The sequence below is a fragment of the Alternaria novae-zelandiae genome (assembly GCF_023758075.1).
Source record: "Alternaria novae-zelandiae strain BMP 2774 chromosome Unknown scaffold_9, whole genome shotgun sequence".
In the NCBI taxonomy this organism is placed as follows: domain Eukaryota; kingdom Fungi; phylum Ascomycota; class Dothideomycetes; order Pleosporales; family Pleosporaceae; genus Alternaria; species Alternaria novae-zelandiae.
In genome coordinates this window covers 638050-664468 of record NW_026056969.1, presented here as the reverse complement: position 1 = coordinate 664468, position 26419 = coordinate 638050, and the positions used below count along the sequence as shown (strand labels likewise).

At 53.1% G+C, this 26419-nt stretch overlaps 8 protein-coding genes across 8 annotated transcripts; 4 read left to right on the top strand and 4 right to left on the bottom strand.

The window, feature by feature from the left end:
- Positions 1 to 313: 313 nt before the first annotated feature.
- Positions 314 to 1866, top strand: J4E88_005100 (uncharacterized protein; the record flags this gene model as incomplete). The annotated part of the gene is made up of 2 exons (XM_049398740.1): positions 314 to 1181; positions 1241 to 1866. 2 exons carry the CDS (start codon positions 314 to 316, stop codon positions 1864 to 1866), a joined length of 1494 nt encoding a protein of 497 aa, XP_049255420.1.
- A 1318-nt stretch (positions 1867 to 3184) lies between these two features.
- On the bottom strand, positions 3185 to 4906 carry J4E88_005099 (uncharacterized protein; the record flags this gene model as incomplete). Its single annotated transcript, XM_049398739.1, has 3 exons — positions 3185 to 4641; positions 4697 to 4817; positions 4901 to 4906. The coding sequence occupies 3 exons, from the start codon at positions 4904 to 4906 to the stop codon at positions 3185 to 3187; spliced, it is 1584 nt and encodes a 527-aa protein (XP_049255419.1).
- An 871-nt stretch (positions 4907 to 5777) lies between these two features.
- Positions 5778 to 6380, bottom strand: J4E88_005098 (uncharacterized protein; the record flags this gene model as incomplete). Its single annotated transcript, XM_049398738.1, has 1 exon — positions 5778 to 6380. The coding sequence occupies one exon, from the start codon at positions 6378 to 6380 to the stop codon at positions 5778 to 5780; it is 603 nt and encodes a 200-aa protein (XP_049255418.1).
- A 5049-nt stretch (positions 6381 to 11429) lies between these two features.
- On the bottom strand, positions 11430 to 12782 carry J4E88_005097 (uncharacterized protein; the record flags this gene model as incomplete). Its single annotated transcript, XM_049398737.1, has 1 exon — positions 11430 to 12782. The coding sequence occupies one exon, from the start codon at positions 12780 to 12782 to the stop codon at positions 11430 to 11432; it is 1353 nt and encodes a 450-aa protein (XP_049255417.1).
- Positions 12783 to 13044: 262 nt separating this feature from the next.
- On the top strand, positions 13045 to 15421 carry J4E88_005096 (uncharacterized protein; the record flags this gene model as incomplete). The annotated part of the gene is made up of 2 exons (XM_049398736.1): positions 13045 to 13727; positions 13774 to 15421. 2 exons carry the CDS (start codon positions 13045 to 13047, stop codon positions 15419 to 15421), a joined length of 2331 nt encoding a protein of 776 aa, XP_049255416.1.
- Positions 15422 to 16350: 929 nt separating this feature from the next.
- Positions 16351 to 21010, bottom strand: J4E88_005095 (uncharacterized protein; the record flags this gene model as incomplete). The annotated part of the gene is made up of 2 exons (XM_049398735.1): positions 16351 to 20886; positions 20975 to 21010. The coding sequence occupies 2 exons, from the start codon at positions 21008 to 21010 to the stop codon at positions 16351 to 16353; spliced, it is 4572 nt and encodes a 1523-aa protein (XP_049255415.1).
- A 1197-nt stretch (positions 21011 to 22207) lies between these two features.
- J4E88_005094 (uncharacterized protein) lies at positions 22208 to 23374 on the top strand (the record flags this gene model as incomplete). The annotated part of the gene is made up of 1 exon (XM_049398734.1): positions 22208 to 23374. One exon carries the CDS (start codon positions 22208 to 22210, stop codon positions 23372 to 23374), a length of 1167 nt encoding a protein of 388 aa, XP_049255414.1.
- A 1392-nt stretch (positions 23375 to 24766) lies between these two features.
- On the top strand, positions 24767 to 26131 carry J4E88_005093 (uncharacterized protein; the record flags this gene model as incomplete). The annotated part of the gene is made up of 1 exon (XM_049398733.1): positions 24767 to 26131. The coding sequence occupies one exon, from the start codon at positions 24767 to 24769 to the stop codon at positions 26129 to 26131; it is 1365 nt and encodes a 454-aa protein (XP_049255413.1).
- Between the last annotated feature and the right edge of the window lie 288 nt (positions 26132 to 26419).

Sequence of the window (26419 nt, the reverse complement as noted above, 5' to 3'; positions counted from 1 at the left end):
ATCGGAAAAAGTAAGACATAGTCTACAGACACGGCATCCACTTGGCTAACAGCCATGATCGCTTGAGGTGATGATGGTCGCGGTGCAGCTGCAGGAAGTAGACATGTTCCAGCATTTCCTACACCGCCGTATATAAGACTCAACCTCTGCGTCTATTCTAGCTAAAGCATTCTTCAGTATCGACCGTCTGATCCAGAGTACATAAGATCATTTTCCACTGCATCCCGCAAGAAGTCATTGCCTTCAATCCCAACTTCTGATTACTTGTGGAAAGACTCAACCAGAGTTTAGCCAACAAGGTGGTCGCATCACTATGGCCGTCACAAGTTCACAACAACAGCGTGCGCTCATTCTTGATATCGGCGATGTGCTGTGTCACTGGTCTATCGAAAATCTCACTGCCATCTCTCCTCAAAGTCTCCACGCCATCACCCGATCGCCAACCTGGAGCGAACTGGAACGCGGCTGTATTAGCGAGACAGAAGCCATCCGAGCTATCAGCAAGGAGCTCTCTCTCGATCCTGACGCCATCGATACCGGGCTCATGGAATGCCGCAAGACATTGCGCGTCGACCAAGAGCTCACATTCCAACTCAAAGAGCTCAAAGCTGAGCTAGGTGACCATCTCAAGGTTTATGCCATGAGCAACATTGCCAAGGAACATTTCGCCTTTGTCAAGACCGTACTATCCGACTGGGATCTGTTCGACGGCGAGTTTTTGTCCTTTGAGGTTGGCATGACGAAACCTGATCTACAATTTCACCAGCATGTTCTGGATAGCCTCAACTTGAGCGACCCTTCTTCCGCGATCTTTGTGGACGACAAAGTCGCCAACGTCAATGCCGCCCGCTCCTTCGGAATTCATGGCATCGTCTTCGACTCCTCGACCGCTCTTATTCGTCAGTTGCGTAACCTTTTGATGGATCCTGTTGCCAGGGCACGCCGCTTCATGACCGTGAATGCGCACAAGCATACATCGTGCATTCAGGATGTCGCCCCCGTGATTTTTGATCACTTCGCCCAATTCCTCATACAAATTGAGTTGAATGATGATAGCGTCATCAGTCTCTCACCACCCGGCGCTTCCAACGCTGATGTCCAATCGGACATCCGACAGGCCCGTAGCCAAGCCAAAGCATGGAACTTCTTCAATGGCCCACCAGTCGGCACAACGAAAACGTGTAAGTAGAATCGATGAACAGTTGTGGTATATGTGCTGACTTCATACGCCTGAACCTAGACCCTGATGATGTCGACGATACAGCTCTCGCCTTTCTTGCGTTCTCTCCACCTGCAGCATCTGCCAATCCGATCTTGGACCGTATCGTCGAGAACAGGCACGATAAAGACGGTCTTATCATGATCTATCTTGGTGGCACGAGGCCCCGTGTATGCCCGTTCATTATGCTCAACGCCGTCCGTGCCCTCTATAGATACGGACGCGGCGCAGAAGTACAGCCCGAGCTCGAACACATTCGTCGCGTCCTTCTGAAAGGCGGTCACATCGATGGATCGGAACACTATCTTGCCAGCGAGACCTTTCTGTACTTTCTGGCGTGTCTCATCGAAGATAATCCCACTGCACCTGAGGTCCAGTCGCTACGTAAGCCAACGGTTGAGGCCTTACGTCAACGCGTCAATCGCCCCGGGGATTCTTTCGTCCTCGCCTCACGTGTCTTAGCATGCCAGAAGCTCGATGTGGAAACCCAATCTGACCTGGCATCTTTGAAAGAGTTGCAGGAATGTGACGGAGGCTGGGAACTGGCGTGGATATCTCGTTTCGGTAGGAGTAAGAAGATGATCGGGAACAGAGGAATACCTACGGCTTGGGCTATCAAGGCACTGGAGTACGAAGCCCAGCCATAGTTACACGAGAATGCTCTGCCGGCAAAAGGTCGACATTATAGAATAACACTTTGTGTTAAAATCATCTTATCACGGTTAACGGTCTACTACTGAACTCAGCTGATCCATCAACTCAAAAGAGTCGATACAATGTCCTATACACGGCGACGGCGGTACATCACTGTATACCGACAAAGATGTGCACCCACTGATGAATACCTACACTGCCGATTGACACGGAGGTGAAAGATGTACTCATGAAGGTTGTTCGCTCTTCCATCGCGCTCTTACTATCGCACTCTCACTATCAGTGACCAGCAGACAGATACAATCACAATTTTCGACATTCTAATCGCACCCTCAGCACCATCATACACCTCTCGGCCTTTGCAGTTGCACGAAATTAACAATGTCTACAGGATTTACTGGCGAGCGATTCAAGTACCCTGATGACGAATGTCTAACAGCGTACACCAAGGCTTTGGAAAAAGGTAGACTGCTGCATACACAGGCTCATTCTGACCAACCCAGCATTCCCCGGAGCGAGTTCCAATCCGTCTCCGACATTGAAGAGTGGGGCTATGTTCTGGATGTTAAAACCGACACCCGGATAGGGATTATGTGTTCGGCGCAACATGTGCTAGAAACTACCAGGAACGGCGAGACCTACCTGGCCACCGACGCCTAGTTCCTCAATAACATATATCCGGATGATGGTGAGATTGAAGCGACGGCTAACTACTCGCCTTACACTGTGGCATTGGGCTTGGTGAAGTTCGTAGATCAGCCGGTGCGCCCACCGGTATCGCTGTTGCCCAAACTATGCCACTGGAGCGACGTGGCATACCTCAAATGGCTGCATGCTACTCGTGATCAATCACCGACGCCTGTATTGCGCCTCGTGATCCGGACAGGCGTTGTCAATGATGTGACTGAGAAGGTGGTACAGCATGTAGTAGCTAAACTTCCACCGGGGGACTATAGGCGTGGGAGACATGATCTCGAGTATACGTTTGCTGCAGACTCTGACGAAGGTTTGGCAATACTTGGGACGCCTAATGGCGTTGGTACAGCCTACCTACTGGCACAACATAGGGATGGCTTGGGCCATCGGGTTGTCGACAAGATTGAAGTTTCTCGGCACGCGAATGTGGAATCAAGGCACTTGCAAATTATGTTTCACATCACGGAGGTAGAGAAGGTAGATCGAGGCGTCATGTAGTTGAACGTGGTCGGTAGCTAATTGATTTCCGATAATCTAGACTTGTCGTCACACGTTGTCCGGCTCCTAGAGTGCATTGCCTTTTCTCATTCCCCTCCTAGCATCTGAGAATATCATCTAGTCATCTTGGCTTATCCTCTCCGCCATCACAGCCTGGTTCTTCTCGTTGGCATGTGCAAACTCCCTGTATCTCTGCTCCTCATCTGACTTGCTCGCCCTTACAACTGTCCGGTTTTCTTTGTTGAGCCCCATGCAGAGCCTCGGGTTCTCGTAGAACATAATGTCAATTTGCTCTAGTGTACGTCCGGAAGTCTCAACGCCAAAGAAGTACGTGAGAGGTACAAAGGACGCGCAGACAGCTGCCCAAACCCAGAAGTAATGGCCACGGATGTTGTCAAGACCGATCGGGGTGACCATGACGACCACGAAGTTTGACATCCAATGCGAGAATACGCCAACCGCTGTTGCCTTGTTGCGGACACGGAGAGGTTGGATTTCGGCTGAGTAAGACCATGATACGGGCAATATACCGAGAGTGAAGCAGTCGAGATACAAGAAGATGAAGGCTACAGCTGCTGCCGCGCTGGCAAAGCTGTTCTTCGCGAGACATCCGGCGATGATAGCCATACATGCTGCGCAACCGGCTGACGAGCCCATGACTGACCATCGACGCCCGATCTTGTCGATGTAGAAATAAGGTGGCCAAGAGAACACGGCATACTGAGTGAAGGCCACGGAGGCAAGGATCAGAGACATGCTCGGAGAGTAATCGAGGTACTGCTGGAAGATGTAGGCGAGATAGTAGCACAGCGCGTTGATACCGCTCCACTGATTCATCATGTACGGGCCCATTCCGAGAACAACACGGTGTAGATTGCGGGTCTTAGTGGCGTTGCTGAAGACTTCACCCCAGGTGGGTTCCTCTTCGCTGCTCTCTGCCGCGATAGCGTCGAGAATCTCCTGGAGTTGACCTTGCACTTCTTCGTCGTCCAGAGGCTTGTCCAAAAGCCGGCTGATGGTATGTTTCGCCTCATCGATCCTTCCACGAGATGCAAGCCATCTTGGTGTTTCGCAAAGGAATGGGCAGAGCGCCAAGACCATGAGCGAGAAGAGGATCTGGCAGGCGACGGGAAATCTCCATTGTAGTGAGCTTTCAGCGTACAGTGTCGCAAAGCATAGCCAAGAAGCGACTGCGACTCCGATGATGATCAGAGCGGATTGGACGACGAGCAGTGAACCACGGTTGTGCGCAGGCAATGTCTCTGACTGTAGGATTGGCACTGCAACCGTTGACAGCCCGACGCCGATACCACCAATGATGCGCGAGACAAACATCTGCCAGTAATCAAAGCTAGCAGTTTGTATAGCAGCACCGATAACGACGATAAGGTTGGCGAGGATGATAGAGCGCTTGCGTCCGATGCGTTCACCGAAGACGAAAGCGACGACGGCACCGAGCGCACATCCAATATCGTAGATAGCGGTAACTAATCCTGTCATCGTTGGGTTCGGGTTGCCGAGGGTATCCTTGAAGCGCTGGCCACCCAAGATACCGCCGAAAAGTCCTTGATCATCTATAGTGGCGTTAGATATCGAACCACAATGTAAAGTGAGTTGCTTCAGGCTTACATCCGAAGAGAAGGAAGTCAAGACCAGAGGTCAATAGAATGACTGCGATGAGGCTCTTGCCTCTTAGTTCAAACATGTTGAAGAAGACCCTGAACCTAACAGTCTGGTAAGCAGGAAAGGACTGCAAAACAGTATGATCGTGAGCCAAACATGTGGGCCGCAATCATGTATCCTTTATACTCGCAACCCCGTTGAGATGTGCACCGGCATCTCCTCATCCAGTTTAACGTCGATGCTTCTAATGTAGCGCGAGGTATCCATGTGGGATTTCTTAGCGGACCGTGTCCGGGGAAATTATGGATATGCGGGGAAGCAAATGCGGAGGTGAGGAATGTCAAAGCTTGCGCGAGAACAAGGCTTCGAACAGATACATTCATGGCGTTGCATCTGGGCTGAAGTCATGGTAGCTGGGCCGGCTGGGCGAGAATGCGGGGTTCCGCTTTAGGAAATGCCGCGTCCTGAGTGCGGAAGGTTTGCCGCGATTGAAGCACCAGGTGATTTCCCTGGTTCCTGTCGGCCGTCAGGATGAACTCCAGGTAGCTCAAATGATGACTCGTACTGTCTTGTTGGTTTTTGTTGATGGAATGTCGCATCGTACAAGCCTGGACTGCCATACCATCAGCTGTCAGGCCAGAGGTCTCGAAAGCGTGCGAACGATTTCGCGATGCGCGTAGGGGAGGCTTATGTCCGTGATCAGAGCCTCGGATCGGAGTACTGCGAAGACAAGGGTGAATAACCGTGCATGATGCCCGGGCATCTGGGAGTATAGATAAAGATTTCGAGCTCCCTGCAAGAATTGGTTGATGGAGATGATGAAATCGCCTTTGCTGGAATATCAACACGTCGAGTGGATTCGATACACGCAGATGAGAATGTGAAGAAAGACTTTGTGAGAGTGTTTGATAAGTAAAAGTACATCTCAGGTATGTGTACCGTGCTTATACATCACCTTCATGCCGCGGCACAACCCTCCATAATGAGATTCATGAGTATGTCCGCAAAAGATAATCTTCATGCTCGTACCCTTTCCAATTCCACCGTCTTGTGGAATTCCCACATTTTCATGGAACGTGTAGTCCTCTCACTCCAGCTCACCTAACATCTCTCTTGTCGCACTCAAGCTCTTGGTATCTCCGTAGATCGCCGCGATCAGACTTCCATCGATTTTCGGGAATTCGCGTTGGAGCACTTCGACGTTATCGTCATCATCGTCTTTTCTTCCTGCTGCCTCGTAACTCTGCATGACCTCAATTTGGTGGGAGCGGTCCTGTCCGGTGGGAAGTGCCATCTCCGTAGCTGTGCGACGAGGTGGAAGACCTGGTGGGACTTCCTCTTGTCCAGGGTAGGAAGACTGATTTGGATAAGAAGGCTGAGGCTGTTGTTGCTCATGGTAGGGTTGCTCAGAGAACCCATGGGGTTGGGACTGCATGAATGGGTTGTGCGATTGGGCTTGGCTTGGCTCTTGGCTCCATGGAGAGGTATCCTGGTGTTGAGGGGGGTATTGCGCATACGGCTCTTGGGGAGGATGTTGGCCTAGCGGATTTGGGGGTGGCTGTTGAGCATACGGATTCGGAGGCGGGTCTTGCGCTGGTTGGTAGGCTTGATAGGGATTGTGGCTTTGGTTGGTCTGGCCTTGCTGGTTTCCTTGGTCCGCCCACGGGTTGTCGTTGTGGTTGGAGGCCATGACTGCGATATGTGTGCTGCTCGATGTTCGTGTGATAGAGGGTTTGAGGGTTCGAGAAGGAGTGCAGCGCGCTTGTTTGGCAAGCAGGGAATCTTTGAAGCTCAGGGCTGACTGTTGGCTGACGAGTACGTGAAGGCGCGGTAGACGATGACGTACGCTTAGCGCACGTGCCTCCTCGCCCCGCTTCACCAACACAGGCCAGGCGCATACTGGCTGCGATAAAGAACAACTTCGTACCCAAGTACTGTAGCACACAGGTCGCATTCCAAGACTGACTATCAAGAAGATAGCCCTGGCCTTGCATTGTACTCGTATCACTATCACGCCTACAATGTACATCTGTCAGCGCGATGTGTGCAAGGACAGCTCCTGCCTCGCCGGAAGCGGACACCCCTTGCATAACGCGGGCTGCTCCTTCAAGGTGCTTCTGAAGTACTATATATGAGCACGCCAGGTAGGATGCGTGGTTGTATCTTCATACTCGCTGTATGAGAGCACATCCTCTCCATCGTTGCAGTCATGGCAGCGCTGAGCTTTCAGCCCTTCGTCCTCCGTTCGTTCAACGCGCCACTAGGTGTTGACTTCCTACGCAACTTGAGTGCCAAGATCTCGCCTTTCTTCGACTGCGAGCGCGCTCGATTGTTTGCGTATATCAATGCTAATAAGAAAAGCACTTTATGGAAAGAGATGAGAGAAAAGAGGCTGGAGGCCAAGAGGCGTGGTAGGCGATGTCGTGCATCTTGCTCGCCCTGTTGAGCAGGCTAACAACATATAGAGAAGCAGCAACAACGCGCCGAAGAGAAAGAAAAGCAGAAGAAAAACAATTCAAATTGTAAAGAAAGACACCGCGAAGCACAAATGAAACTCAAAGCCAAGATCTTGCAGAAGAAGTAAAGTAAGTCCATGTCTAGCGGAAAACCATCGCCCGTGACGTTCATACATCAGCAAGATCATATTGTTGACGCTCGGCAGGCGGTAGTAATACCAAAACTCGTTCAGGTCTCAATTTTCGCGTCAGATGGCGTCATTGCTCCTAACATTAACCCGAACACAATGGGTGTACAGACTGCGCTCAAAGTTCTAAAAACTCCAAGGTTATTCCAAAGCTATGCCAGCCGCTTCAACATGTAGCCAATGTCTTACTCCAGGAGGTGGAAGGAGTAATGATGAAGATACATTGTTTGGTCGCACGCCCAGGTAGAGTGGGAGGATCTGTCTCTGCGTTACATCGTCCTGCGTCTCTCTAGTGCAATTCCGTTGGTTCTCTCCACATCTACTTAGCAACGTCAGTGAATGCAAATGAAAAGTGTGATGAACTGACGAACCCAGACTCCTGCATCCCCTTGCGCTTCTATTTTTTACCAGACGCCATAATAGTAAACCGGTCGGTGGGCACGTTACGAGTAGCGTGACGAACGCAATGATGGCTTCGGTGGACCAGGAGGGCATGTTGACTAATACTCGAGATTGATTGAGGTATGAAGGTAGCAAGGTATGGAGGTAGTAAGGTATGAACCTTAGAAGATAACAAGGTACGAAGGTAACAAGATATATAGCAAGGAGCTAGGACCCTCTGTAAGTCTTGAGGCATCTCGGTCGGTCTGGATGCGAGATCATGGCATCAATTGTATACAAGTCAGGTTCCGCATCATTGGCTGGAGAGGGAGAACAGCATCACGTGTCATGTTTTGGTCCTAGTACATCTCTGATAACGCAGAGCGCTTTGACCTTAACCTCGAAACTAAACTTCCTATTCCTATTGATTCGATGCCCCAGTAAGAAGTTTACTCTCTGGTTTTGCATGATTGGCTTGTCGGGCTGTGGCTTGCATGCAGTTGCCAGTCGCAATGGGGACTAGCTCAACATACTCAGGTTTCGCGTCATTGGTCCACGGGTGCATCTCCAGTCCAGCCGCCTGCTCAGCAGCTAGTATATGAGCATATGCCTGTCTCTTCACCACTGCGCTCCTCCTCTTCCTCTGTCCTGTATATCTAATTACCTACTCGACTCCAGTTCGCGATCAATCTGCGCGATCGTGACGCCCAACGTCCACCAGAATGGCGAGAGTGCTCGCAGGGCGAATTCCCGACGAAGTCTGGGACTCTCATAAGCTTGTTATTGGAGAGTTCTATATTGGGGAGGATAGAAAGCTCTGTGGTCAGGACGGCGTCATGGACCTCATGACTAGACGTTATGGATTTTCGCCTACGTACGTCTACACACCTGCATGAACTATTTATATTGCGTTAAGCTCACTTTCCCCTAGGTAGTCACAGTACGAAAGTAAGATTGCCTCCTGGGGCATGCGCAAGAAGATCACCGAAAAGGAATGGAACGCTATCCTACCTCGTGTGCAGGGAAGAGAAGAACGTGGTCGGCAGACCCACGTTACTTTCAACGGTGTTCTTGTCGATGGGAAACGTATAGGAAGAGAGCTTGATCGCCGGCGTTCGAATTCAAGCATGCGCCAGAGGTTCATACAAGGTATGACATTTTGGACTTACTGCCATACCTAATTACCAAGCTGATGTTCACAGATCCCGGAACGCCACCAGGTTTTGAGATAGGATCTCCACCACCCACCGCCGATACGTCTACCGATACAGGTATGATGGACATCAGCCAGTCATCTGTACAATTCATAGCAAATGAAGCGAAAGAGTTCCATCTGGTGATAAGGAGAACGCAAGAAGGACATGAAGAGGCATCAGCGCAATCAAATTTCCACAGCCTTGCGGAGGTGCCTGGGACGAACAATATCCCTCCGGCTCCAATACGCCTTGACGATTTCTCTTGGGGACTCCCGGCTACCGACTTTGAAGTTCAACCACACCATCGAGATCCCATCACCTTTGAGATGGTTCAATCTTCGTTCGATCCAAAAGATGAAGCTACCTTCATGAGCAATTTTACCTGCTGCGAACTCATCCTCGGCTCTCTTCATGACCTGCTCCAACATTTTGAAGAAACCCACGCAAATATTCCATCCGCGAGGGCAACGACAGTGCGCGAGGGGGGTCTGGAGTCATGAAGGTATAGATATTAGCTATGACGAAGTGACTTTTGATCCTCAAACTATACCCAAAGGGTCAAACCTCATTTCAAGGATTTGTAACGCATATCAACCTTGATAATAATGATAATACATTCTATCAACTCACTCTAGCGCGCTACGGTACCTACGTAGGCGTCGTGCACGTTAAGCAAAGCGTTCTAAATCTTAATAAGAAGAGGAGTTTAGAAGGTAAGGATGCCAGTAGAAATAGCTTATTAGCAATATACCAAGCATTTTTACAACACAAAGGAAGCTGTTCCTAAAAGAGCAAGATCCGTTGCTAGTAGACAAAAGAGCCTAAGTCCAAAGATTGTTTTCCTAATAATGCTCTACAACGACAAGAGGTTTCTTCTTCGCCGTTTGCGTAGACTATGCGAGGAGCCGCCGTGACATAAGATAAGATGCCAACAACCCCCGCTATCACAGGTTCGTAGGTTTACAAATGAATTTATACTCCTTAAACTAGCTTCTCCTTCTGCTTCTGGAACCGTGCTGATTTATCAAGATCATTCATCAAGGCTTTATCCCGAGCCGTTATTATATTGCGCTTTCCCTTACGTTCGTTTCGTTCAGTCTTGCTTGGCCTTGGCGGTACTTCCGGTTTCTGTTGAGGCTGATCGCGTCGAATGGCTTCATTTCGAGGAGCCAATGCCTCCGGTGCAGACTTGGGCTTGAAAGAACGAGGTGGCTTAGGTGGCGCTTTTTGGTTCATTGAATCTTGGTCGGGTCTGGTGTGAGAGGATGAGAGTGATGATAGGTAGTGGGGTCTTGAACGGCTTGATCCTACTCCCAAGAGATCATCTCGAAGCCAATAATACAACGCAGGGTCTTCTTCTACATATGACTGGCTGCGTGTTTGATCTAAAACCACAGGTTCTCCATGCATGGGAGCGTATGGATTGATGGCTTGAGGTGGGAGCACATCGAACTCATCTGAATGAGTGTACGGTCTCCGTTTTGAACCTTCTCTGCTATCATCTCTTATATAGTGCGGCTCTTGTACGGTATCCAGTAAATCGAGAGCCTTCGGAGCGTGCAAAGGTGAAGCTAACGCAGGATCGGGATGACTTTGGTGGCTACTTGGTCGTGATCTGCCACGATTCTGACGAGACGAATGGCGGCTATGCCTACTGTAACTGGCTCCTTCGGCTCTCTCGTTCCTGAGCCCGGCCATTCCATCGTTCTCATAGCTTCTCAAACGACGAGAACCACTCTCTGATCTTCCGTTCAAATCACCACCGGGACTGATGTACTCAAATCCACCTGTGCGCCTGTGCGGTGCAGCACCTTCTTGCCTATGATGCCGAATTTGTGAAAAACACCAACGCGGATGGCAGAGAAAAAGGAGCGCAGTATCTAGCCTTCCGCCTTTGGTTGAGTTAGGTGTCGGGAACATGTCACAGCCCATGGAGCCCGAGTTCTTGATGATGATTTTCGTCTCGCCAACAATGTAGATGCCATCGTTCCGGACGGAAGCAAGTTCGGGATGGCGGGACGATGAAGTACGGCGCTTTGAGTCCGGCATCTTGTGTGTACAGAGACATCGGAAAAATTACGAGGGATGCGCAGATACACATTCAAAGTTCCGTTGTGTAACGCGTCTAGACATGGGCGTTTGCAACCAACTGTTGGCGGTGAGCGATAGAGGTATGAGGAACACAAACACCTATGTCGTACGTTTATCCGTCGAAGTGCTAGGTTTAGCACTCCATCGTTTGATCTTAGCATACAGTGACGTTTGCGCACAGGTGGCATTGCGACATTGGCTCGGAATTTCGGATTCCAGAAGCGGGTAGTTATATTGGGTAGAACGAGGCCACGCAGCGAACACAGGAAGGGAAAGCCTTGATCGTGTTTCAAGCTATCATCAATCATCAATCCATGACCGTATGATCTCATGGATACGCAATCTAGCCCGAACAGCCTGAGCCTCGTAGAGCGAACAAACACGGCCCATCAACGTAGTATGTTCCTTTTACTCGCGGTGGGAGAATTTACGCAGGCTCCTCAGTCTTCGCGCGCTTGCCCTCCGCACCACCATCATCGACTTCCAACTTTCTCTTGCTGCTGCCAGCATCATTTGACCCTGAAGCTGCCGGTGCAGGCGCCTTCACCTTCTTCTTCACCATACCCGAGACATCGTTCGCGCTCTTGGTAGCTTCTGCAATCTTTGCCTTTTGCGTCGCGGCATCTGCTCCCAACAGCCCGCCTAACAGTCCCTTGAACACCGACGAGTCGATGCTGTCGAACTCCTGCTTGTTGGGATCTGACTTGAGGTCCACAAGACGGGTCTTGAGATCCTCGAGCATGCCCTTCTTGTCTTCGATGATAGCTTGCTTCTCCTTCTTCTGCTCTGGCTTCAGTGCGTCGGAGCTGAGTGATGCCTCCTCCTTCTTCAAGCGTGCTTCCAGACTTTGTATGGCGAGGTCTGTTTGTTCAGCAGCCTCCTTCCGCAGATCCCAGTTTATGCCATCCTCGTCTTCCTTTCCTTGTTCCTGCTTAGCGGACGCATCGGTTGTTTGTCCAGTCTGGTCTTCCCGCACTTTTGAGACGGATGCGAACTCGAGCGCAAGGGAAAGCGAGTAGTGGGCTTCTGTGACGTTCTCGTGCTCGAAGGGGTATAGTTCCTCTTGCAGGGCGAGCGCTTTGCGAGCGTCTGATATGGCGTCGTGGAACCGTTCGTTCTCTAGCGAGATCTCGACGAGGAAGCCATGACAGTCGGCGATGCGCTCCTTGATGACGCGCGCCTTCGGACTTAGCTCCGCTCTTCCTTTGCCCTTGTCTGAATCGTCTCCTTCTGGGGCGTCTAATTGCCTCTCATACAGGACGCGGGCTAGCTCGAAGATCTCGTACGCGTTGCCGAGGTCGTCATCGTCCTCTTCATCTTCACCATCCTGCATGTCGTCGTCTTCGTCCTCCGAATCAGTCCAGTTCTCGTCGCCCTGAAGCTGGAAGAAAGGCGTCTCCCCTACTGCCTTTTCCTTTGGCTCGGGCTTTGCGGCGCTCGAACCTTCACCAGCGTCTGCTTTCGCGGCCTTCTTTGCCTTTGGCTTCTTCTTCTCCTCTTTTGCCACCTTGTTGCCTAGAACATCGCTCTTGGCGACTGCCGACCTGTAGAGCGCGCGCCCGTAGTAGAAGAGGAGCTCGGCGTTCTCAGGCGCCATCTCGCCGTTGAGTTCAGCTTGGATCTCGACGGCATCGGCGTAGTGTTCGGCAGCGGCGTCGTAGTTCTTGGTCGAGTAGTGGATAGAAGCAGCCTGCGACAGCTCTCCCATCTTCTCTTTCGTTCTGGGCATGTCTTCAGTCTCGGTGACGGTCGCGAGCGGTTCAGTGGCAGGGTCGGCCATTGCGTGATATTTATCGTGGTTGTGTGATATGTGCAGCGTATGCGACACCGATTTTAGAATTTGCAGGCCGTAAGAGTAAGCGTGAAGGATGCTGAGTGTCGTGTTTGGGCAAGAGGCTCGGTGGTTGCCAGGAAAAGTACCTAGGTAGCTCCGTCTCTAGCGCGAAATCGCGCTGGAACGCGTCGCACGCGTAAAGTGGAATCCCATGCGCGCCCATTACCACATTGCGACACAGCACAACTTCACCTTCACCACACCCAATATGGCCACCTCAAGAAGACCCGAAAAGCCCTCGGCGGTACCCTCAGACCTCATCCCGTCCTCATCGCCAGCGTTCGGAACCCCGGTTCATCCCATCAATCCCCGCAGAACCGCCCCCATACGCGCCCCGCCTGCACTCAAGCCAGTCGGCAAGTCCACTGTTCTCCCTATCCTGCTTCCTCCGGCGACACTACGACCGCTCGCATTTCGAACCTTCACCAAAAAGCACAACCTCACCCTCACATCTTCCGCCCTCCAGGCACTAGCAACGTTTGTGGGAAAGCACTGTGGTTCGGGATGGAGAGAAGAAGGCCTGGCCGAAAAGGTCTTGGAAGAGATCGCCAAGAGCTGGAAGAAGTGCGGTGGCCAGGTCATCGTGGAAGGCGACAATGAGACGCTCAAGGGCATACTGAAGACCCTTGAGGGCTCAATGAGCGGAGGAAGGGTGGTGCAAGGCTCAAATCTGGGCAGGCAAAGCAGCTTCAACTTTGGGCCTGAGATAGCTGGCCAGATGAACCGCCCGAGTATCGACACCAACAACAGTTTCGGCATGTCCAGCCTGGAAGTAGAGGACAAGGACGAGGAAGAGGATCTGTTGAAAGATCCCAGGGAGTGGATGAAGGTCATTGGCGCGTTCGAGCAGCCAAAGTTGATATACAATGCCACTCAGAAGCACTTTGAGAAGTATGTACCAGTAACGGGAGAACGGAGTGCCTACTAACCATCTTAGATCTGCCAAAAAGCCATCGCTGTTCCCAGATCCCTCACACAAGACCGAGCTCTTCCGTCAACGCTACCACATCGTACACCAGCGCATACTCCGCAACGAGACGTTCCAAGCACCCACCTTCTCTACCGCCCGTTCTGCTACTCTCAGCCGGACGGGATCGATTGCGACGTCACAGATGAACAGTATCACTCCAATTGCAAATCTGCTTGGTCGGACTGGAAGTACGCATTTGCTGCTAGGCATGCTCACGGTCTCGGCCACTGGTGCGCTGTCACTCTCAGACCTTACAGGCACAATCACGCTAGACATCCAACACGCCCGCCCAATTCCCGAGAATGGCGCATACTTCGCACCAGGCATGATTGTTCTGGTCGAAGGCAGCTACGAAGAGGACGCTGGAGCCACATCAACTCTAGGAGGCAGCGGTGGTATTGGTGGCACCATAGGCGGCAAGTTCCTTGGCTTCTCGGTCGGACACCCTCCCAGTGAACGCCGAACAGAAACTTTGGGCGGCGCCGAAGAGGTCGACAAGAACAGCTTGGCTGGACCAGCGTTCGGGTGGACTGACTTCTTAGGCGTCGGTTCTCAACGTGCAACCGGCACCCGTATGAACAAGATCGCATCAAAGCTTCTGGATCAAGAAACAGCACACAACATTGTCATAGCCTCAGACCTTCATTTGGACGTTCCATCGACGTTGTCCGCCCTCCGCACCTTATTACGCACATACACACCCGATCCTACCGACGCCCACCCAGTCTACCCTCTAGCGATCATCCTGATGGGAAACTTCAGTTCGAAAGCCAGTCTTGCAGGTGTGCCAGGAACAGGCAGCATCGAGTACAAAGAGCACTTCGATGCACTTGCCTCCGTCCTTGCAGACTTCCAACCGCTCATCGCACACACTACCCTCGTCCTCGTCCCCGGCGACAACGACGCCTGGCCGAGTGCATTCTCAGCCGGCGCCGCTACTCCACTACCACGAAAGCCCATCCCAACAATGTTCACAAGCAGAATCCGGAAAGTGGTAGCCGAAGCCAACAGAGAGATATGGGGCGCAGGCAAAGCAAAGGGTAAAGAAGGAGAAGTGATCTGGACCTCCAACCCCTCGCGCCTGAGCTGGTTCGGCGTAAAAGGCGAGATGGCAATTCTAAGAGACGACGTAGCCGGCAGGCTGCAAAGACAGTCGATACGATTCAACAAGCCGCCTGCCGATGTAGACGACGAGATGCCATATGCGCCAAGTCATCAACAGCAAGAAGCAGAGCAGCAAGACGCCATGGATCTCGATCTCAGGATGCCGCCACACAGGCCACAGCAACAGCAAGCAGATGTTGATCTTGATACGCAAACTGCACGAGCGCTCACGCGGACTATTCTTTCGCAATCACACCTCAGTCCCTTTCCGCTTTCGGCGCGGCCGTTACATTGGGACTTTGCGCATACGCTGAATCTCTACCCACTGCCGACGAGCTTGGTGCTAGCGGATAGCGAAGCGCCGGCGTTCGTGGTGAAGTACTTTGGCTGCACGGTCATGAATCCGGGGAGTATAGATGAGAGCGGTGGAAGAGGAAGGAGAGAAGGGAGAGCGCGATGGGTGGAGTTTGATATTAGGACTTCGGCTGGTACTGTGAGGATGGAAGGGTGATATTAGATAATGTGAATGTTTACGATCTTCTTTTCATCGGCGTTGCTGTCTTGTACACATAGGGACCACCCCGTCCTAGGCAAAGGCGGGACAAATACCTCCACGGACTAGATTCAAAAAAGCTAATAGGGCTACATTGCCTTAACGCTTCTTGAAACTAATGTTTCTGTTGTAATGTAGACTTTAGCGCACCTGTTTAATTTTTTCTTTGTATAAGGCGTCCCGGGACTACAGACTACATGGATGCATTGTGTTGCGTTTCTATGCACAAGGATACAACATCTCCACCTAGGCTATGCGTTACAACAGAGATGCTATTTGAAACGTCGAGTATGCAACGCAAGAGTTCCATTAGAAATTATCTACATCGGTTTCCGCTCTTCCGCTTCATCCATCCAACCAACCAACATAAACACACATCAATTCCAATCAAGTCATGTACAAAGCTCAAGCTCTTAAACTCAAAAAAGCGAGGGGTATTGCGGCACACGCGCACGTATGCCGTAGCATCACTGAAGAAAGCCCGCCCGCCTGTACGTAGTAGGAAAAGGTAAGGAAACTGGTATCATTGTTCTTTTCGAAGAGCTCGTCGGAGCCAATCGAGCGCTGGAAAAGGAAAAAGGAAGACTAGACAGAGGTACAACACAGAGCGTAGATGGAAAACAGGAAATTGGTGGTCGTCGTGGTATCGGGCTCAGGGGCGCAGGGTGGGAGACTGAGACAGTGGGGGTGAGGTAGATCGATGACAGGTCAACAATTTGTTTGAAACACGGATAAAGGACGCAACGGAAATATGCGAGCGGCTCGATGCGGTAGACGAGGAGTGTTCGATTCTGTGGCGTTTGGCATGCACGGTGAAAGCCCCAGGATGGTCTTGATGTTTCCTCGCAGGTCTACAACAACGCGAATTAGCCTTTAGCCAAACGCGCTCAATCGTTGAGTCCAAAAACCCGCCTTAGGCCTTGGAACTTCTTCTTCTTTCCGCTCCTGCCGTAGGAAACCGAACGGCCCTGCGCGTCCACAATGGGTGCCGATACGTTAGAGACGAGGCTGGCACGGGTGGCGAAGCGAGGTCTACGAGGCGCGACACCATCTGAACTCACAGGACGGTCGTCAGTGCCGATGGCGGGCGGAAGTGGCCATTCAGGAGTCTTTCGACGTTGCAGCTTGGGAGACCTCTGAGGAGAACTGGGTGTCGGGTCGCCGAATTCCTTGTCCTCGTCGATGGGTGTCATAGGGTGAGTCATGTCGCGGTTGCGTTGCGCGGGTGGCATGGGAATCTCGTCAGGCGCTGGGATGTTTTGCACAGCCTGGGGTTGCGCCTGGACGGCTTCTGGTTGGGCCGTAATTTTTTTCTTTCCCAGACCGAAGAAGCCACGCTTCGCCTTAGCCTTGCCAGCAGCTCCAGAGGACGAGGGCGCATGCTTGCTGTCACGTAAAGAGCCAGCGGATAGGGCTGTACCCTGTGCGCCGGCGTTGCCAGTGGCGCCACTGGTTGTGTTCGTCGCTGGTGCTGATTGCGCAGCCACGTTTGGCGTCTCATCGTCGGCTTCTTCTTCCAGATCTGTGGAGTCGCCGTCTTCTTCGCCTGCTCTCCTAGGAATCCCTCGTACTGGCGCTAGACCTGGGGGCAGGGTGTAGTCCAGAGGCTCGTCATCATCTGAATCATCAAATCGACTCTGGAAACGAGACGGCCGAGCGTCGTCATCTTCATCGCTTGAATCAGCGAACCGACTCTTGAAAGGAGCTTTGATGGCCTTGGCAGGTGTTGCCTTTGGCTTTGATGGCTTTGGTGGCTTTGGCTGCTTGTTAAAAGTAGGCATTGGCTTCGCCTGCGTAGGCGACGAAGGACGCACATCAGGTCCTTTCCGGAATCTGCCCATTGGAGACAGAGATCGGATGCTGAACTTGGAAGATCTGACTGGTTCTGGGGTAGGAGAAGAGGGCCGCATAGACCTTCGCATGGCGGGCGACGGTGATCCTGGAGGAGAGATTGCGCGAACTTGCTTTGGCGCTGGAGCACTTGCCCGCATGGTAGGCGCAGGTTCTTGCCTCATTGAGCCACGCATAGTGTATCGCCCACTTTGTTCCCGTCCGCGCTTCCTGACACGCTGGAAACTGCTTGCAGACGCGTCTGAGTCACTGTCGTACGTAGGTGCTGGGGCGGCCATCGGTTTCGTGGCAGGCGCGCTCGGTGGTCTTCCCTTGCCGACAGCAGCAGCAGGCGGGATGTTCTTCTTCTGAAGAGCACCTCGAGGTTTGGTATCCATAGGTACCATGCTGTGTCGTGATGCTGCTAGACCCATGCTTGGCGCGGGTGAGGGATCAGCTGAACGCATGCTCTGTCGCATCTGAGGCTGTGCTCTAGGAGCTGCAGCTGGAGGTCCGCGCATACTCGATCGCATAGTTGTACCCATCTGAGGTTCGGCCCGTGGAGCCGCGTTCGGACCTCCTCTCATGGTTCGCTTCATGTGAACCTCAGGAGTATCTTCCCTCGGCGCCGCTGTTCGCAGCGATGTCTTGTTCTGCGGTTCAGCTGAGCGCGCCGACTGCGGTGCAGGGCTCTTCTTCAAAGCGGACTTGAGAGGTTTTGTTGGTGTTCGATCGGCCGATGCAGCGGTCCTTGGGGGTGGTATAGCAGTAACCTTGCGCTCTGGTGTGGTATCCGGTGTATACTCGCGTGTAGCAGATGGTCTAGACCTTTCGTCTGAGACTGGAGCTTGTGTGACTCGAGAGATCACTTCCTTGGCATGCGATGCTCGCTCGGAAGGTACTTGGGGCGGCTCCGATTGAGAGTTTGGCTTCTTTAGAGACGCGTTCACACCACTCCAATGCTGCTGAGCAGCGTTCCAGTCTTGTGTCGGTGTAGTGTCTGAATCGCGGTTGTCATCCACAGACGTGTCTACCTGGAGCTTCGATGTAGGCTTGTCCGTGGAACTTGCATTGGCATACTTTGAATCCATCAAGCCAGATGATGCCGGCACGACCGGACTCTCCATAAGTGCATTGATGCTGCCGAACCCGCCTTCGCCATCGGTGAGGTCTTCATAGGCATCGCTGTAAACGCTGCTGTCATCCTCGGTAGTCTCGTCGTCTTCCTCGATCCGTGTGAAAGACTGTTGCTGTTGACTCGTTGAGTCGTGGTCGGGCATAGACGTGGCGGACTTGGTTGGAGTGGGGGTGACTGCGCGTCGGTCGGACTCAGGAACATCGTCGCCCCAACCCCCAGGTATCGCCATGTTCTGGTAGACAGGTTCAGGCCTCTCGTATGGGCTAGGGGTAGCAGGCTGGAGTGCGATGTTAGGCACCTCAACGATCTGTTCCGTGATTGGAGCAGCCGCTGCTGGTGTATCCTCCTGTGGCGTAGACAGGGACTTGGGCTCTGGAGCAGGGGGCTGCTTCGAGGCCTCCATGGGCTTATGGGTGTCTGAATAGTCGCTTGAGTCTGACACATACCCACTCCCTTCAACGGAGGTGACCTCAGGCGGTAGAGGGCTGTCTTGTCCGTGCTTCTGGGCAAAGTCTTCGGCAACGATGTTTCCGAGCGCGACGTCGCTGGAAGCGTTTGAAGTCGGGAAGGTCTCGGTAACCTTCTCAGCCATGTTCTCCTGCGGTCGTCGCTCCTTCTCGCGTATGCTGCCGAACGATGGTAGAGCAGGGCGTGGCTTCATGAAGTCCTCGAACTCGTCCTCTTTCTCTGCTATGGGACTCCACTTGGACGCACTGAGACCTCCGTGAGGCTGCGCAACTGTATCGACCTGTGTAGGTTTACTTGGCAGTACCGGATCCTCCTCGAAACTAACACGCACAGTTTTCTTCTTCTTCCTGCCTCCATCGTCAGACGCGGTGTCAGATGCATCGCTTGGGGCAACTTTGGCAAAGAGACGTCCGTTAGAAGCAGCCGGCGATTCGCCGCGGCGCGATACTGAAGGCGAGCTCTTCAAGGCAGATTTTGCAGGAGATACTGAGCGCGGCAGCGGGTCGTGTTTGGTGCCAGCAAGTTCGACAGCTACAGGCGCAAAATGGGCAGTGCGTGGTGGGCTCAGTGAAGTATGCCGATCATGCGTATCACGGAGACTGCCATCACCAATAGAGCTTCCAGGTGTCGAGTTGGCTTGAGCGGCGATGCGAGGGTAGGAACTGTCCTGGTTGAGAGCGAATTTGGGCGAAGGCACCTCGTCCTCATGGCCAGCTATAGTGCCATATCCAGAGTCGTCCAACCTGCGACTAGTGTTTGCCTGCTCCTGAGGTGGGAAGTCGGCATCAACGAAGTCATCAGAGTGTCTCGTTGCTATAGCGGTACTGGGTTGAGGTTCGGGTGTGCGCGATACAGCTATCGGCTCTTCTCTTCTCTGTGGTGCTGGCTGTTCCTGGCGAACATAGTGGCGTATAGGACTCGGTGAGCCGCGGCCCATCTGGTTCTCTGGTATGTGGACGGAGTGAAAGGTGTCGGCATGCTGTGACACGAATTGTCGCGTGGGCTCGGGCTCGGGCTCTTCGTGCAGCTCTCGATGGCGGGCCATGGCATCCTGCTTGTGAATGAACTTGCGCGTCGAAGGGTCGTAAATGGCATCCGGTGAGTTCGGATCGACCGGTCGAGGAGCTTGTCGCGGCACATAGGATTGCGTCTGTACAGCAGAGCCAGATGGCTTGGCGCGCATACTGCCACTCGACAGTCTTGCGCCTTGCAGGCCCTGTGAAATCTGGTGTGTATGCACTGGGCGCTCAGAGGCATTCTGGACCGATCGTTGGGCATTCTGGAGGTCGTAGCTAGAGACCCCACTGGACGTCTTTGGTCGCGATGTCGAGGCCATGCGCTGGACGGCATCCTGATTCACGACAGGGCCGCCAAACCATCCTTTACTCGAGGGAGGCGAGGGATTCTGGCGCGTGCCTACGGCACCCGGGGACATTGGGCGGGAGAAGTTTACGGATCGCAACGCGTCGTCCTCCTCGGACACCTGAGCGAGATGGCTGGCAGGCCGTTGCCCTCTCCCAGTAGGAGCGGCGCCCCTATCCAGGCTGACACCTCTGCCTCTGCCTCCTGGCGCGGGTGATCCTCCACGGTACGTAGGCTCGAGGCTGGACGCACGCCGATGGACGACGCTGCCCTGCTGCTGCATGTTCTTTGGCATTGGCGGAACCGGCGGCGCATCTGCATCCGGTGGACTCCCTCCGCCGGGCGATGGCGCGCGAAAGGAGCGCTCCGTCATGGATCCTGAGCTCGACTGCCGGCGCAGGGGACCGGGCTGTGGTCGCGAGACGCTGCCGTTTGACGAGAGCGAGCCGCGGCGGGCCATGCGCTTCGTGACTGTGTCGCCTACGGGCGTCGGGGTCGTGACGTGGGTGCGCAGGGCGGCGGCCGCAGCCGCCGACGAGAGGTCGCCGTTGGATTCGGCATTCTTGATGAAGGCCTTGGAGGCGGCGAGCGAGGCGGATGCGCTGGGTGGAGGGGCTCGCTGGGGCTGCATGGGCGACATTTGTTAGCATCGCGTCGCCATACGCCTGTGGAGCGCGCCAGGAGGTTTGCGCGCGCATCGAGAGAGCACCTACCGGATTCGACGCTGCCCGTCGTCGCTTGCCGAACATGGTTGCGGTGGTGAATTAAAGATTACTGCAGTTGCGGCTGGCGCTGCATTGCCGTGTGCTGCGATGGTGTGGTGGCTTTGGAGATGCAGGTGCAAGGGTCGTCTAGATGATGTCACGCCTGCGGCGGAACCGTGCGGGCTGGGTGAAAGAGTGGAAAGCTACCTGCGTCAAACCGCCAAACGAAAAACAAATCACGGGCGTCTCACGTGTGGAAGGATTGGAAGGGTTGGAAGTGCGAGAAGGGCTCCGAGACGCTTCTGGGCCGAGTCGACTTGTTGTAGCTAGCAAAACAAGTAAGAGGATCGTCATGTTCCCGGACACCCCAAAGCTTAGGTCGGACGTGTTGGCGCCGCAGAGGCCCGCGAAGCCTCGCGCCGGCGCATTTGCATCGTCACAGAAAGTGTCAAACACCTCACCGTCTCAGCTACATGGTCAAACAAGCACGCATGTCGGGGGTGAGGCTGTTGCGCGCCCAGGGAAGACGTGGCTCGACGCTGCCAGACGCAGTCTAGACGTGCCCAGAAGAGACATGCATTGTTTACGTTGTCTCTTCACCCTCACGCCTGGTGCTTACTCACATCCACCATCGCAAACGCGCACGCACTTCTCCTGAGACTCTGCCGGAGCGGCAGCAGTGCTTTTCCACGAGCCTGTTTCCTCTTTCACGCGCCGGTACTTTCACGGTCCCTGATTTGCACCTCTCCAGCTAGTAACAACCCTGAGCCCCAACACCATTCTAGCCAGTCCCCATCTGGCGCCACTGACGTAGCCGATATCTCCAAGAGCAACCGTCGTAGCGCCGGCCGCCGTACGCTTTGTGATTCGTGATCCTCTTCCAACATGCGCCAACCTCTACAGCGTTTGCCTGCCAAACGTCGCACAGGCACCCATGTCCAGTGCCACGAACAATTGCGACGCCATGTCGAATACAGATCGATTTGATCATGGCAACGTGGAACGCGCATTTTTGCGCAAGGCCATGTGGACTAGGATCGACGAACTGGCCCACCCAGAGCTCGAGAAAGATCGCCCAGACCGCACATCTCTTCCCCGCGCTAACTGCTAACATCGTGACGATTGACCAGCACTGCCACCTCCCGGTTCATCATACAGAAAGCGACCGAGTGTATACTTCATGCATGCGCCTGCCCTACTCTATTTGTCTTCCAATTTGCTTTCATCTGAGACGTCATCAGCATGGCATCACCAGCGTCGCGCCTGCCGCCTTTGCCATTACCAGACGGCATCGTCGAGAACTATGTCTACTGTCCATCAAATGGCATCACCTTCCACACGCTCGAAGCTGGGTATACTCCCCAACGCGATAAGCCTCTCATCATCCTGTGCCACGGCTTTCCAGAGCTTGCCTTCTCTTGGAGGAAGGTCATGGTGCCCATCGCTGATGCCGGTTATCATGTGGTAGCCTTCGATCAACGTGGCTACGGGCGCACAACCGGATGGGACAACTCTTCGTTCCCTAACACCAATTTATCACAATTTGCTCTGACCAATGTCGTCCGCGATGTGGTTACACTGGTTAATGCTCTGGGTTATCGAGAAGTTAAGTGTATCGTCGGCCACGACTTCGGCGCTGTCACTTCCAGCATGTGTGCTCTGATGCGTCCAGACCTCTTCAAGAGTGTTGTCATGATGAGTCATCCTTTCAAAGCGCCTGCACAGCTGCCATTCGATATAGCCCACGGTGGCGCTCGCGATCCTGCGCCATCGCCTGACATTCACGCTGAGTTGGCAAAGCTGCCCGTGCCAAGGAAGCATTACAAGTGGTATAACAGCACTAGTACAGCCGGGGCCGATTGGATCAACCCAGAACAAGGCCTGCACGCATTTCTTAGGGGGTATCTCCATGTCAAGTCAGCGGACTGGAAAGAGAACTCACCACACCCTCTCAAGAGCTGGACGGCCGAAGAGATGGCCAAAGTGCCCAATTACTACGTTATGCCGTTGCACAAGTCAATGCCTGAGACTATCGCTGACATGATGGCTTGCGAAGATAGCTCGGCGACTGAAAGATGGATGCCTGACAAAGACCTGGCTATCTACGTCCAAGAATGGTCTCGGACAGGCTTCCAGGGCGGTCTCAATTACTACCGAATCACCACCGATCCACTTCTCCAAAAAGATCTCGAGCTATTTGCGGGCAAGACGATCGAATGTCCAAGTACCTTTATATCAGGCGCGAGGGATTGGGGCAATTATCAGCAGCCTGGGGCCCTCGAGGCCTATCCCGAGTCATGTTCAGACTTTCGAGGGATCCACTTGATCGACAACGCAGGACACTGGCCCCAACAAGAACAGCCGAAGAGAGTCGTTGAAGCGATATTGGCGTTCGTCCGCTATCTTTAAGTCAACTGCAGCTGCGGCGTATACGATGCTTGACAAAATATGCGATTCTCCCAACTTATCAATCATGCGGCTCCCGATCGTCCGCATATTTAAAATCCGATTACAGCCACCAACAAAGGGGTTCCTTCCGTTTCAGATCAGAGATGACCATCTTGTTGAGGCTGCTACGCCGCTACGCCGCAATTCCTTCTCATCTTCGGTCGGCTAGAGTTGCCGCCCGTTTACTCGCCGTTACCCGAACCGAGGCCGGCAGTCAGGTTCGTAGTTCAGCACGACTCGAAAGACTCGTGATATGCAGTATTCCAAAGCTTCGTCGTAGTCAAAAGCCACTACTGTCGCAAACAGAGTTAAGTGCTGCAACATCAGTGCTCCATCGCAGCAATCAGAAGGAAGAAAATCAGGCTGAATACCAGTCTAAATTTCACGACTTCTCCACAGTAAGTACATACGCGAGCTTCTATTCTCAAGAAGACGGAAGGTACATATGCATTGCATCGACGGCAAAGACGGCCTTTGCGGTTTGTTGAGCGAGAGGATTTGAAAAAGGCTGCACAATGACATTGTATTTAGCTGCTCGAGCTAAAAGTGAGTACATCTACGATCGCTTAACTGCGGGCATGTGGCGTGGGTATCCGATTCCCCTGATCTCGCATGCAGCTCGCGGCAGTGCTGACTCGGCGCTAGAGCCTATTCTTACCAGGTGCGCTTAGCATATCATCGAGCATCAACGTGCAGGATCACACTTGTCTCCTTATGAATGAACAGACGGCAGGATGGAAGGGATTGCAGTGTATAAGATGACGGGACGGGCGGAGGGCATTGTTGTGTGCACAGAACTTTCACTACCGCGCAGAAATGACCGCCTCTCCTCCTTCAGCCGCTTCGTCCCGTACTTTATCTCTTCCCTTTACCAATACAATTGCAACCCTACGTCACTTGGTCCAATGCTGCCGAGAAAGCACGCAATCGCCACTCACTCTTAACACAAGTGATCAGTCAATGCGTCCAACGGTCCACGCAATTGAGCAGTCAGACGCATCACCTAACTTGCTCAAAGGCTCGCTCAACCAATCTCCTTCCAGGTCCTCTGTATCGAGCGTGTGCGAAGATGGGTACATCAACAAGAATCTCGCCATCACTCAAGTTACACCCATCGATTACCAACCCGAGATATCTCCAAAAGTATCTCGACAGCCACTCGATAGCGACGCGAAACCCCACATACGCAGTCGCGAAGATACTCTCGATCCTTTGAGTCCTTCAAATCAGCCATGCAATCGATCAGCGCCGCTTCAAAAACATTCTCCTCCGCCAGAATACATAGAGAACTATACAGCGCCACTGACGAAGCTAGCGGACGAGAAAGATATCGGCGTTGTGACAACAGTTACCATGACTTCACAATTATCGTCATCGATGCTCTCGAAGCCAGAGATCACTTTTCGACATCGAGTGCGGGATGTCTGCCTCCATTGGTTCACAGCGTACCGGATACTCATCGGGCTCACCTTCGCTGTGAACATCGCAGTGCTTGCTGTCATGATCAGAGGAAACCGTCACGACCATATCGGCCTCTCTGGACCCCTGATTGCTGCCGCCGCCAATATCTTCGTCGCCATCCTCGTACGCCAAGAAGATCTTATCAATGTTTCCTTCTCCTTTGTAGCCAGAACGCCAGTAAGCCTACCGTTATGGCTCCGGAGAATAATCGCAGACTTCCACCACTACGGCGGACTACACATCGGCTGCTCTATATCATCACTTCTATGGTACTGCTACTTTGTCTTCTTGGACACCAACCACTTCCTCGATCACTTCGGGCAGCGCATGGCTTCTGGTTGGATGTGGGCCGACATTATCACCTGCTACGCCTTCCTCACAGCCATCTTGTGCATCTGCGTACTAGCGCATCCACACCTGCGCGTAAAGTTTCATGACGCATTCGAAAAGACACATCGTTTTGGTGGATGGATAGCTTTGTTGGTACTGTGGCTCAACGCAGGTGTGTCCAGTCGCAACCCCGGCAGTCCACCGCTGTACGCAAACGCCGCCCTCTGGCTGCTAGCCGCCACGACTTTCCTCATAATCCTCCCATGGACGCGTATACGCCGAGTGCCGATAACTACCGAACCCGTTTCTAGCCGCGAAGTCAAGGTTACCTTCCCGTACAAAGACATGCCCTACACGTCCACCACGCGCTTCTCGCTAAGCCCCGTCCTCGAATGGCACGCCTTCGCTACCATACCGTGCTCTCCTTCTCCTGACAACCCTTTCGCATACATTGTCATCTCTCAAGCGGGTGACTGGACAAAGGCAATGATCAAGTCTCCACCGACACACATTTGGCTGCGCAAACCCGCCGCCAAGAACTTCCTCTCTTTCGCTCCACTCTTCAACTCCCTGCTTCTCGTGGCTACGGGCGCAGGTATTGGCCCATTGCTCTCACTCTTATGCTCACCTGCGATTGCGCAGATGCGCGAACAGGGCAGACAGGTTAGGGTCATGTGGTGCGTGTACGATCCCGATGCGGCGCATTGGCAGTTCGTCCAGGATATCATCCGTAACGTGGATCCCGAGCCTAAGATCTTCGACTCGCGCGAGGGGAGACCCGATCTAGCGTTCGAAGCTGAGTTTATGAAAGAGCAGTGTGGATTAGAAGCTGTGATGGTAGTAAGCAACCCGGCGGTTACGAGGGAAATCGTTGAGGGAATTAAGGCAAAGAATGGTGCTGCATATGGCGCGGTGTTTGACTCTTAGACGCTATCGTTGGTCGACTCTGGTGTGAGCATGGACATGCTCTGCCCTCTGGATTGACGGTTCTGTTGCGCTTTTCGGTTATGTTCACTTCGGCTTTGGCTTCGACCTTAGCCTAGGAGCAGGCTCTTCCGTCGCAGTAGAGCTGCGATTACATTCTGTATTTGTATAACACTTCGTGAATCGGGTTTGGCTGATGACCACACATGCACATTGTTTGTAACGTTGTGCGACGGATCCTTTCATTTGTAGTAAGACTGTTAAAAGATTCATTGTGTATCTGTTCCACCG